The following is a 13764-nucleotide window of genomic DNA, read 5'->3' on the forward strand; positions in this document are numbered from 1 at the left end:
TATCCTGTAACATAGCCCAGGATCAAGCCAAGCAACGGATTACCTCCTTCTCTTGTCATTAGCAAAGTGGGCATCAATCTTTCACGTTACAGGAGGCCTCATTTTCTGGCTTCTGAATAGATCTGTCTCCCGTGTTAACAGCTAATTGGCTCTGGCGCCATTGTAGCATTGAAGGTAGTCATTTAGGCACATTACAGGCAGCGGCTCCGAGAGAGAGAGGAAGAGAGAGAGAGAGCAAAGAGAGGAGGAGTGGATGAGTGATGCAGAGATGAGATGAGTGACAGTACTAAGATAACAAGACAATAAAAACGATGCGATTAGCTCAAGCGTGCATGAGTCAGTTTATTACATGTCCCACTGGTTTGACAAGTTACTCGCGTTACTGAGAAGAATGTCACTTCCCTGTGTGTACAGGACTGTGTCTGTTTTTGTGTATGCACGCCTATGCATATGTCTGAATTTGTGAAGTCAAGGGATTGTCGTCAACTTTAGACATCACTTAAATTATTTGATAATATATTATTTTATTTTATTAGAGTTTTACGCTGTAAATAGGTGGCATTGAGGTTCAGTTGCTAGCACGGTCACCTCACACCAAGAACTTGTTTGAATCTGCTGGAGTTTCCATGTTGGCGCTGTGCCTGTGGGTTGGGTAATTGGTGATTCTAAACTGACCAATCTTGTCTGTCGCTCTATTAGCTGGTGACCCATTTAGGCTGTACCCTGCCTGTCACCCTATGGCAGCTGGGAAAGGTTCCAGCACCTCACCACAACCCTGAAGTGGATAAGCAGTTAAGAAAATGGATGGCTGGATAGCATTAAATCTTTTCAAACAAAACAGAGCTTTAATTAAACTTTAAAGACTGACATGTTGCATAACTGTGGAACACAATTTAGCTTTAGAATAGAATAGAATAGCCTTTATTGTCATTGTACAGAGTACAAGGAAATTGGAGTGCCACTCCCTTGGTGCAAGTTTCAATAATAAATATAAATGTAAAATATAAAAAGTACAAAAAAAACAATCGTAAGTACTCAAACAATAGTATGTACAATATATACAGGATAGCAGCATTAATATAATGACAGTATGAATAGCAGCATAATATAATGACAGTGACGGTATGGAATAGGTTCAATTGTTTTTGTGCTTATTTACTACGGTGATAGCTCTGGGAAAGAAGCTATCCCTGAATCTGTTTGTCCTGGTTTTATGTGACCTGTACCGTCGGCCTGACGGTAATAGTTCAAACAGTTGGTTGCTGGGGTGAGAGTGGTCCTTGATGATATTGCCAGCTCTGCTGAGGTACCGAGAGTTTGCAGTGACCTCCAGGCTGGGCAGAGAGCAGCCAGTGATCTTCTGGGCTGTGTTGATGACCCTCTGCAGTACTTTCCTGTCTGCAGCTGAGCACCCTGCATACCATGTTGTTATGCCGTACGTTAGGATGCTCTCTATGGTGGCTCTGTAAAATGTCACCAGCAGCCTCTCCTCCAGGTTGTTCCTCCTGAGCACTCTCAGAAAGTGGAGACGCTGCTGGGCCTTTTTAACCACCGCTGTAGTATTTGCAGTCCAGGAGAGGTCATCAGATATCTGCACGCCCAGAAACCTCATGGAGTGTACCCTCTCCACACAGCTCCCGTGAATGTAAAGTGGGGCCGGGTCTGCTCTGCCCTTCCTGAAGTCCAAGATAAGTTCTTTAGTTTTCGTGGTGTTCAGTTGGAGGTTGTTAACTGAACACCACTCAGTCAGTCTGTTGACCTCATCTCTGTAGTCCGACTCATCCCCCCTTGAGATGAGTCCAACCACTGTGGTGTCATCCGCGAACTTTATGATGGTGTTTGAGAGATGGGTAGGGGAGCAGTCGGATGTGTAGAGCGTAAACAGGAGGGGACTCAAAACACATCCTTGTGGAGACCCGGTGCTGAGTGTGATGGTGCTGGACCGGTGGGGGCCGAGTCTGACAGACTGTGGTCTATTTGTCAGGAAGTCCTTGATCCAGAGGCAGATGGGGGTGGAGAGTCCCAGGTGAGACAGTTTCTGGACCAGGATCTCCGGGATGATATGATTGAATGCTGAGCTGAAGTCCAGAAAGAGCATTCTCACATAGCTTCCTCGGTGCTCCAGGTGACTCAGCGCAGTGTGGAGCGCTATGGTGATGGCGTCCTCGGTGGAACGATTTGTCCTGTAGGCAAATTGGTGGGGGTCCAGAGTGGGAGGCAGACCGGCCCTGATGTGCTGACAGACCAGTCTCTCAAAGCACTTCATCACTACAGGCGTAAGTGCAACAGGCCTGTAGTCATTTGGGCTGGCCACAGCTGTCTTCTTGGCGATGGGGATGATGGTGGAGGTTTTGAGGCAGGGCGGGACGGTGTTTGATGACAAGGAAAGGTTGAAGATTTTAGTGAAGACTCCGGTCAGTTCGTCAGCACATGCTCTGAGAACCTTTCCATGTATTCCATCAGGACCTGCCGCCTTCCTGGGATTCACTGACCTTTAGGGATTTAGAGAATCCATATTGAGTTTAATGAGTGATAACCCCAAGAAATGCAGCAGATAGTCTATATGATTACTACTTGGAGATTCATATATAAAATTTTAATGTTACATAGCAGCATAAAAAAATGGATAACTTTCTGCTTTTAGTTTTCCTCAGTTAGCCACATAATTATGAAATATTACAGGAAATTTCTGGTTCATAAAATCTGACAATTTATTGTGTTTAATTACTAAATGTAAAAAATATGTACAAGTAATCCCTAATCAAACTGCTTTATACCGTTGGTTAGAGACCAGTTTTTAAAGGTGGATGATGTCATGAGAGTGGGCAACCTTAACGTGGGCATCTTGGCCCCGCCCATCTGCTGTTCAAGTTTCTGTGTGCAAAAAGCAGCCAATATGAAGAAAACCGGCTTAAAAAGAGGATGCTAAAGAGGTAAGATGAAATTAAAGAAACATTGTGAATAGCATATCATGCAGTGCTTGGATCCTAACTGGGCCCTTTTTGCATAAACAGTACTATAAAAACAGTGATCCCATTTTACCCTCTAACATGTTAATTTACCAAATCTGTATCAGCACAGATAATAACATTTGCTAGCGTTATAACGTGAATGAGTGATTTATTGGGAATGTAAATAGTGTGTGAGTGCAGTCCAGCCTGCTGATTATCCCAACCAAACATTCCACCACTTCAAAGCTTCTGCTGTAATTACAATGCTCTGAGGTGTGCCCGACTCGCACAACCACAGGCCTCTCAAGCTTCTCTGACAGATACACACACACGCATACAGTACAGAACTCCACACAGTAAACACACACACACACGCACAAACATGCTCAGACAAATTGCTTTCGCTATTATCAAGCTTAAATGATATTATGGAAAAAAGGAAGTGGGACGTGTGGGTAATTTTGCTACACCCAGAAGAGCACCCCTCTTATTTTTACCCCTCCTCTTCTTCCTTCCTTCCTTCCTTCCTTTATTCCTCCTTCTACTTTTCTTGTGAAATCTGCTTTAGATCTGTGGTAACACAACAATTTGCACGTCTAAACCATAAATACATGTAACACACACACACACATATAGCCCATAAATTTGCTAATGCAAAGCACATATAAAAGATTATCACTTAACAGCTGATATTACTTTGTCTGGGTGGAGTGTGACAGGATGCAGCTTGTACAGCTGTCACATGGGTCATATTTTCCCAGTACTTGTAATTAAATAATTGATTTGATTAGTGCCAGTGGTTCCTTTATTACAAATCAATTACTTCTTTAAGCCAGGTTGAAAGATAGATTGATACACAAACCAACAAGGATTTAACTATGTGGTGTGCCCAACTCATGCAGCTAGAATACTGCCTCTTTCAGCAATTTCTCATGTGTTGCATGGAGGTGCGGTCTTTACATCTGAGGTTTTTATACTGAAAGTGAGACCAAATATAGCAAGAAGGAAGCGAAGAAATGCACAATGGGCAGAATGTGAGAAGAAAGAAAGAAAGAAATAGATGCAATGAAACATTATGAAGCATTAAAGAGAGTTAGAGGGAAGATTTGAGATACAAAAGGAGGTAACATGCCAACGACAGTGAGCCAAGAATGAGTTATATGACTGAATGACAAGGTGCCTGCAGGGCAAAGAGAGAGAGAGAGAGAGAGAGAGAGAGGTGGAGGAGGAAGGAGGTGGATCCTGCAAAAAAGGCAACAGTTTCTCCCCTGAGGAGTCGGCCCTTTCATCTGGCCGCTCACTGGCGCCTTCACAAACCTCTGATTGTCTGTGAAATAACCCCACTTTAATAAGACAGCAGCAGCAACCTCCTGGGAACAGAGTCCTGTTCCACAAGGCTGACATACAAGCTAGTCAAGCCTGCTAGCTACACGTAAAAGTGCTGAAATAAATTATTTTATTTGCTGTTTATTAATCCCTCCCCAGGGATGTTTGAAAAAGAAGTGCCTTTTTCTTTTAAAGCACTTTGTGTACTGAAAAGTGCCTATAAGCTTTAAGGTGTTTTCCCACTCTATTTTAATGTATTATATAGTTGGTTTTTCTTTTTTTTTGTTCTTTTTTTGGCATACCCTTTGGGCATACAAAGCCCAAAGGGTATGCCAAACGCAGTTATTCTCTCCCACAGAAAACAGCGCAGCTGAACTGCTTAAAACACCCTTGTTTGTAGTCTAGGCTTTTCTTCTGTGAATGTGTCAGGAACACACTGGCATAACACCCACCAGGAGCTAGTTTGAGACCCCTCTAAAGAAAGAATGAGCAGCAGCCCTACAGTTTTCCATTTGTATTTACTCTGCAGAGCTGCTTTTCGTGCCTCATCCACGAGTGAAAAACAATAAATGTTGTGTTGTTGCCTGCAAGACTGAACACAAGTGTTTTTATTTACCGCTACTAGCTCCTAAAGACCTGAACACTCAGTGAACTACCTTTTTTGATGATAATGTCTCCAGCAATGGCTTAACGTTACTCTTGGGTTTGATCGCCTTCCCACGGGCCCGGTGTGTGTGTGAAGTTTCATGAAATTGGGTTTGGTAGGTTTTGTAAAATCTTGCTGACAGATAGACAAATGGCACTTTCAGCTCTTGCCCCAGTGGAGGAAGATGTGGTCACAGTTCAAGTAAACTTGAAAGCAGTAATGATGACGCTGCACACGGTTTGTGAGTCCAAACCCTGAAACAAAACAGCTCAAAAATCTGTATGCTATCTGTTATAACTCATTTTTTCTGTTGCTGAACTATCTGACCGGTCTGGGCAGACAGAGCTTTTTGGGCAAGAGCATTTAAAGATGCAAGAGCGAGTATGATAAAAAATAATGAAAAATGTAACTTATTCCCACAGCTCTCCACTGGCCGTCATGGCACTGCTTCCAAAGCCTAGATATAGCGAGTATGCTGAATCAATGTGATACAAAATAGCACATATCATTTAGTGGTAGGACTGTTGAGTGTTAAATATGTGCAAGTAGTTGAGAAATAATAAATAACTGATGCAGGCACGCCTGTGGGAAAAATGATCATAAGATAAGTGGGCCATTCTTTAAGCTAACCACCATCAGGACAGTCAGACAGAGTTTTCAGATAAATGTCTGGAACAAGTGTAAAGTTCTCCACTGGGACTCATGGACTGGTAAAACATCAAATTCTCAATAGAAAAATCCCACTGAGTTTCTTCACAGACTTTGACAATGAGTTACTTCATGTCTAATTTGCAGAATGAATGGGATCAAATCTTAGGCCAGGAAGACGAACGTGTCGGTCACAGACACGGAGAGAAACACGTGAAAGTCTAATCTAATTTGTGTCCAGTCGCGCCTCACACCCAAGCTGGACTTTGCTAAGGTTTTAGCATCAGTAAATCGGCCATGCAGTTAAGTAACATCCTCAGAAATCTCAATGTGACACGTTTCTATAAATGCCGGACTTACATACCACACAACAGAAATGTCGGATACAGCGGAAAGTCCCAATATAAAGAACATCAAACAAAGCAGAGAGCGAGAGAGATGAAGAAGAAAGGGATCAGTGTTTCATCTCCGGGTATAACTCTCCATAATTATCTGCATAGGGCCCGTGTTTACACATGCACTCTCATGAGGTTAGAGTTAGAGCTAATCCATTACTGAAGCTTAACATGTGATAATGCTGCAGAGCTATTGTTTTTGCAGGCAATGTGGAAAAATTCACTTTAACAAATAAACGGCGGTTAGCAAACAACAGATAAGAGAAAATTCAAGCTTCTGATTCTTCGAAATTAAATAAAACCTGAAAAAAGAAGAAAAACGTGTTTTAACTTCATTTGGGAATTTGCCCCTTTCAGATGACTAACTACCACCTCCTACTAATAATCATAATCGTTATTTGCGCAAATATAACCAAGTAATATGAGTTTTCTATGTTGTCCCTGAAAGCAGCACGTGGTCGCCCATAAACATTTTGGGCTGCTGTGATTGGTCTAAGTTGAGCCGTGTCAACGTGCCGAGTCTACATACTCGCTCTCACACTACAACTTGACAGCTGAACAGTACGCTCGTAGGAGTGAGTTACACCTGGGTAAACTTACTGCTTCGTCTCCGTGGAGTTCACCTGTTTTACGGAGGAGACCCGGAGGAGAGAGATGGCCTCCAAGGAGAGTTTTAACGACTTGGGATGCAGTTCTTCCGAGGAGGACAGCAGCCGTGCGGACTTGACAGAGGAGTCGGGGGAAGAGAAGGCATCTCCCGTGGTGCGTCGGCATCACCCCTTCAGCGTGGAGGCGCTCATGTCCGGGAGAAAGACGCACAGCCGGAGTGGAGAGTCCGCCTGCTTTACACCGAAGGAAAGTTCGGTGGCTTTGTCCCCGACGGGGTTAAACTCCTTGTATGTGAGCCGGGAGACGTGCACCCCTCCCGGGGGAAGCCAAAAGAGCTTAACTGCTGCCCCCTCGTCGCCAGTGAAGTCTGAAACATCAGAGTCAGAGGACTGCGCACCGTGGGTTACTACCAGCGCCTTTTCCACACAACCTCGTAAGTTTCTCCTCTCATATTAAACGCCATGAAACTTATTTATAGCTAATTTCATTATTCAGTATCCTGCAGATGTTTTCAGTTTTTTTCCTAAATACTGGAAAGTAATTCTCTGTAAGCTGTGCTGCAAAGACGCATTCTGTTAATTGGTTGTTTACTGAAAAGTAAGGCTAGAGTGTAAATAGTATTATTTATCTGGCTGGGGTTGGTAGGCTGTAGCCAACTACTCAGTTTTTACATTCAAATCAAATTTTGAGATAATCAAATGATTTAATGACCCTTCTTAAATCCTAATTGTTTCTTTTCCCAGGTCACCTCAGTCCTGCCTGCCAGCTGAGGAAACACAAGACCAACAGGAAGCCCCGCACACCCTTCACCACATCCCAGCTCCTCGCTCTGGAGAGGAAATTCAGGCAGAAGCAATACCTGTCCATCGCCGAGCGAGCCGAGTTCTCCTCCTCCTTAACTCTCACAGAGACTCAGGTGAAGATCTGGTTCCAGAATCGCCGAGCCAAAGCCAAGAGGCTCCAGGAGGCCGAGCTGGAGAAACTCAAGATGGCTGCTGATGCCAAGACGGCTGCAGTGGCAGCCGTTGCTGCTGGAGCTTTACACCCTGGCTTTAGGTTACCACTGTCACTGGGTGCCATGTCACTATATGGACAGTCATACTCCTCTGCATATCACCACCACAGACCCATCCTGCCCATTTCCCCTTTAGGAGTGTACGCTGCTCCTTTGGGCTACAGCATGTACCACTTATAAAAATGGAAATATCAGCGACTAAAGGATTCCAAAAAAATGAACACGGAGGAAATGTGCTCAAAAATCTCTATGTATAATGTACAGTTTCAACTGCACAAGAAGTGTTTGTAATAACTTTCTGAGCACTTCAGAATCTGTTTAAAGATCTATTTTCCCAACAGTGAGGATAAGAGAAACTTCCTCTCTTGCCCCTTTTGGACTGCCTGTTTACACGACTTGTCTTTATGAGGAGGGGTGTTACTGTCCAGCTCTTTATAACCTTCAGTTGTTTACTTCTGCAATAATTGAGCAGGGCGAGGACTTGCACTGGGAATCATAATGCAGACTTTCCAATTAAGTCTTACTACTTAACAGATAAAGCACCTGGGGCCTTAAACTCAAGACACTTTGCATGGATGAGTGGGTCTTTCAGCAACTCAGGCAACTTTTTGTCTTTTTAAAAGAATTTTTTCAATCTTTTTGAAATTCAAATTCAGGTTATTTGTGTCTTTTTAGCAGTAAGATTCATCCCTCTAACTGTATGCTATTGTAATTACAGTTTTGTTGATGTTTTCTCTTGTAGCAATAAAAGTATTTTCATTACACCCTAATTTCTTTACGAGACATTTACAGAGCATAGACATATTTATTCTCTTTAAAATGCAATGCTGGAAATGTATGAATTGTGTATTTATGATTATGAGAACATGGTACAAAATTTCTAACCGAGTATGTATTTATATTGTTCTTCTCCCTTTGAAAGGGCCTGCAGTGTGCTATGCAGTTTATATATATATTTTTTTTTTCATTTATATGAACCAAACTATTAAAGGCTCACAGACTGTTTCCTTTAAATGACATTCAATTTTATGTCTTAAAAAAAAGTAGCAAAATTTAAACATGTGCAGCGTTCACTCAACATATCTCAAAAAAATCAAGCGGTATGTAAGTTAAACCAAATAGCTGTGTTGCTCTTCTTCTTCAGCACTTTTCAGCTACAGCTGCTTTCTGTGTGTGTGTGTGTGTTTGTGTGGTTTAATCCCATGTCTGTGTTTCCCATCAGACAGTGGTCAGTTCAAGGCAATGTTTGACAAACCATAAATGACACCCATAAATTATCCAACTTCACAGAGAGTTCCCGTTATGACTGAGCTGTCTCTTACCGCATTTGTCAAACTTTTCTTTCCCGTTATAAAGCTCAGATGGATTTTCAAGAATTATGTGTTGTTTTGACCATGACGGTGCACTGATGACCGATAATGAGGCTTTTAAGTTTCACAACAGTAGCATAAAAACACAAGTTTTGGGAGTTGCGAGTTAAGGATCTGTAGTTGTTGCCTTTCATTTTCCTTTATGTCATATTGATTTTACATTTCTGGAGCTCACCAGAAATAGCTGCAATATTTTTGTTGAAACAATCAATGGTAAACTTTCTGTGTCGTTATGGACGAGGTGTCGAATGTCAAAATTATATTAGCTATATCACTCATTTATGACTTATCTAGCTGAGTAGCTCTCTTATATGTTACGGCTCTTATCCTACTTGGTGCCTTAATAAACTTAAGGTGACCGATCACTGCTGAGTTAGGCTTGAATTAGCCACTTTTTACCAGACCCGTCCACCTTAGTGCCATGTTTTATAGAGTGACTGTGATGGTGTGTGGGTCCTCTGCGTTGTTGCAATTGTAAAAGCAGCTTACAACTTCCGTGTGACTTTGATGTAATGAGGAAATCGTTTATAGGCAGTGGTGTTTTTATGAGGTTCCTCTTTAATCAGAACAAGGCTGTGAGGCGAGGCAGACAGTCTAAGGGGAAGTGGCAACCAAAGAAGTAGTTTACACAAGCAAGCAATCATCTTAATGAAGAGCAGATTGTCAGGAGAGACTCAGAATCACTTGTGAAACGTCATGTTTGTACTAATTGCTGGAGGAGTGTTGCATTTTAGTGGCGGAGAATTCATAATTGCCGGTCCTTTAGTTTGGAAGGTTGTCATTAGGACTGGCGATTGCTTTTCATCTTTTTTAGTTGATGTTCATCTGACAATGATTGGGCATATTTGCGGTTTTGTTTGTTACTTAAAGACAACATGTGATTAAGAGAGTCTCTGGTTCCAGGTCTTGTGCATGTCTCCTGCCTCCTCTGGTGGCTGTTTGTAACACAGCAGCATGGGGAAAAAACTAAGTATAAGAAGGTCACATTGCAACCTAAATATGCATAAAGTACAGTTTTATACAGCAAACTGCAACACCACATGAAAATACAGTCACCAAGTTGGGAAGTATTACCAGTGACATGTTTAGAGACTATACTGAACAAGCATTGAATGTCCATGGAGAATCATTTGCTGTACTTCTCTGAAAACAAGGTTTTGGAATATCTAATTCACTTATAAAATAACTGCATAAATATACACACTTACAGGTACAGGTGATTGCTTTTTTAATGAATCAAGGAACAGTAAAACTTTTGTGGTGGCCCACAGCTTTTGGACTCCTTTCCTTAGGGATGTAGAGATGTGGAATTAAAAAAAACCCAAAACTCTAGTACGGTGCTGTTTTCAGTTCATTAGATCACCCAAGTTTGCTCAATCTGTATAATTCTGCTTCATCACATGTATTCTTTGCCTTTAAGGTAAGCTGGGGACACCAACAGTTAACGTGTCAGGACAAACTGAACACAACAACCTATAATGCTTGGTGGGGTAGAAAAATGTTTTCTAAGAATAAGCCAGAAAGACTGGAACCAGCAGCTCACAGCTGGACAAACTGCCCTGCATGTTTGAGACATGTAAATGTGCTTTTCACAGGATTCATAATAATTGCAAAGCAATAATAATATTAAAAAAACAGCATTGAAGATTCTCACTTCGCAATGGTGTATTCTCTTTTGTGCAAATACTATTAAAGCCATAGGCAGTGACGCCCACAAACAACGAGAAAGGCTCGGTGAGCTTCCATGTAGAGACAAGGACACATGCACGAGAATTCTGTTATTAGTGTGTGTCCATGTGATGTGTGATTGGTGTTTGGAGGTATCCCTCGAGAGCAATGCAAAAGCAGATGCAGGGATATTCCCTGCAGCAGCCTAGCGGAAGAGGAGGGTGGCCAAGGCTTCTAAAAATCACACTGGACAGGCACACACATATGCCTGTTCCACGGGATCCCATATTTTAAGTCTTTGTTTAACCATCACATAAGTGCAAACACACACAGTGGAAAACAAACAGTTATATTTGAACAGAAAATACAATAATCACTGAGAACTTTACTGTAACATGCATCACTCCATGAATCATGGATTTATTTGTGCATGCTGGCATTAATTGGCTTAAACCAGTGTGTTTGTGTCATTATGAATCCAGCTGTGGAAACCTACAAGTTTCAGGCCTGTAGCATTTCTGCAGTATTTGCAGCATTCCCAGATTGGCTCAACCCAGTTCCTAAACGAATTGGCTTAATGCTTTTTGACTCTTGAAGCTGTTCCATATACAGCATGACGACTTCAATTGCGGTAGGAACTTTACATGAAATGAAACACTTGCACTCATCAGGCAGCTTGTTTTTCTCTGTTCGTGTCCCATTTCACACACATACACAGTTGCCATTTTCACGATGAATAGTCACTATGGAAATTTTATGAAATAACTTAGTCAACATTGTTTACACATACAGCAATAAGAGTGACACTCTAATGAGTCTTATAAACTAAAAGGATCTGCAGGTCCACAGTGTATTTTATGCTTCTCAGTCATAGTCATGCTTAAATGCATCTCTCTGCTACTGTAAAATCAAGCCTCAAAGAGGCTTCTGAAAGCACAGCTAAAAGGTGATTTTTACCGCTTGCACTGTGTCTTTCATGTCATGAATAACCTGCTAATGCAAATGTTATACTTGCTTATCTGAAACCACAACGGCATCTTAAGTTTTCACTCGTGCTCTCGATGCAGCACTTGGAAAAGAATATGAGAGACCGATGCTGATTTAGGTTTGATTGCCGGGAAATGGAGATCCTCATGCAAATGCTGAGCAGCTGTGGTAAAGTGGTTCGGATTTACTCAAGAGAAAACAAAGCTTAGCTGATTAGTGGTATTACTTCTGAAATTCACAAATAAACACACTGAGCATGTTTACAGAATGTGTTCCAGGGATTCTTTGATAACAGTTGTGATGCTATTTTAATAAAATTGTATTTTGATGCAGTAGACTGAAGGATCGAAACTAGGCTGGGTTTAAAGTATTACTAGATATGCAATAAAACAATAACAGTGTAGTGCTGCAAATAAAGATACTCCTATCAGTGACAGGGGAGGTAACATAAATGAGCAACTCCCGATTTTATGAATGAAATCAAAAATATTGTAACAGATTGTCTGTTAATTTAGATGGATGTAAGCCTGAAAACCTTTCTCACGATTAAATCATTTTAGCTCAATAAGAGAAGGAAGGCCTCAAATTTCAGTTCTACAGCCCACACAAATGTCGCCTGCTTATTCACCTCATTAGCAAAAGCAGAGACGAGTTGAATGGAGGAGAAGTTGATGAGACTTTCAAGGATGGTGAAGAACCTGTTCCACCTTATATCCAGCAGGTGTCACTACAACAATAATTTTCATCAGAAGTAGCCCCACTGTGCCACCAAAAAAATACAAAATACAAAATCCTCCAAAGCCTTTCCAAAATCACGCTGCTTTAAATTGCTATTAAAATAGTAGCAATTAAAATTTATTTGTCAGTGGTCTAAAATAAAAAAAAGGTTGGTATTTTTTTCTATCACATAAACTGCTGATAATTGGAGTCTTTTAGGTAGAGGAGAATGTGTCTAAATGGAGCATTTAAGGGGGGAGGGGGATGTTTTTTTGGAAAATGCAGATGATGCTGCACAACGAGAAGAAAACACGCTATATTTCTGGTATTGCTCCACCACCTGTTTGCATCTAAGTGCTGGGTGTGTGTATGTTCACGGCAGAAGGAAGCCTTGAGCTTAAGTGTATGTGGACAAAGAGAAAGAGTCTGAGCACTCTACCTGTGCCATGTCCATTCAATTAATTATAACTAGCTGAGTTGTCACGGGCGTTTTGCTTCATGTGCTTCCACAATTACTCAGAGACACAAGCCCATGCACCCAAGCCTGGCATCACCGTAGCACCTTTCCAGCTTACAAATTAATGTCACAGTGAGAAAGACTGACATTATAGCTCAAATAAAGTGCTAGCTGCACACAGCCCTGCACCGGCCTCTCTCATTTTTTCTTCCACCTTATGCACACTAACCAAACACACATACAACACACACACTCTCCCTGTCTCACACAGTCACACACACATAGTTGTTATTGCTCCCGTTGCCTCATCTTCTCTTCTCTTGCCTCGCTCCCTGTCACAGACCCAATATGAACACGAGGTGATAAGCTTTTGGCAGACATGTTTCATGCGGTATCTGTATTTTCCAGAACACAGACACAGAATAATGGCAATACTCCAGGCAAAGAAAAATATATGATTTGTTTAATTTAAACAAATTTTTAATTACCAAGTGTCACCTGATTTTTAATATATTCTTCAGAATACAATAGTGGTTTTCTAAAATGAGAGTACTTAGCTTAGTATGGGGGAGGCTCATTGCTTTGTCATGTTTGTACACAACAATGATGCTTTATGGACTGAGCTGGTGGCTTGGTTGAAATTACTGCTTTGCAGTAGCTAGCTTCATATACCTTGTAGAAAAACCTAGTTTCTATACATATAAATCATCTTATACATACAATTTTAAGTTTCAGCGTTAAGTCCAGGGCATTTAATAGCAAGATTTGATTGATTTTTTTCCTACCTTTACACATTTGTAGCTAGAATAAAGGAGCTTTAAAAGATGCGATGATAAACAATGTGCTGCTATAAGTTACCATAAATGACCAATTACCATTTACTAACTGCCTTGAAAGTAAACAAGGGGGGGAACAAAGTCTGGATTTTCTGTATCCATACGCTTTATCTAAAAGATATTGTCTGTCAGTGATAAC

General features: G+C 41.4%; 1 protein-coding gene across 1 annotated transcript; it reads left to right on the forward strand.

The window, feature by feature from the left end:
• Nucleotides 1–6497: 6497 nt before the first annotated feature.
• On the forward strand, nt 6498–8352 carry msx2b (muscle segment homeobox 2b). The gene is made up of 2 exons (XM_085421005.1): nt 6498–7008; nt 7319–8352. The coding sequence occupies exons 1-2, from the start codon at nt 6621–6623 to the stop codon at nt 7768–7770; spliced, it is 840 nt and encodes a 279-aa protein (XP_085277131.1). The 5' UTR covers nt 6498–6620; the 3' UTR covers nt 7771–8352.
• The last annotated feature ends 5412 nt before the right edge of the window (nt 8353–13764 follow it).

Source organism: Rhamphochromis longiceps, linkage group LG10 (assembly GCF_057381845.1).
Source record: "Rhamphochromis longiceps isolate RC_006_pf linkage group LG10, R_longiceps_female_GT1.1, whole genome shotgun sequence".
Lineage (NCBI taxonomy): Eukaryota > Metazoa > Chordata > Actinopteri > Cichliformes > Cichlidae > Rhamphochromis > Rhamphochromis longiceps.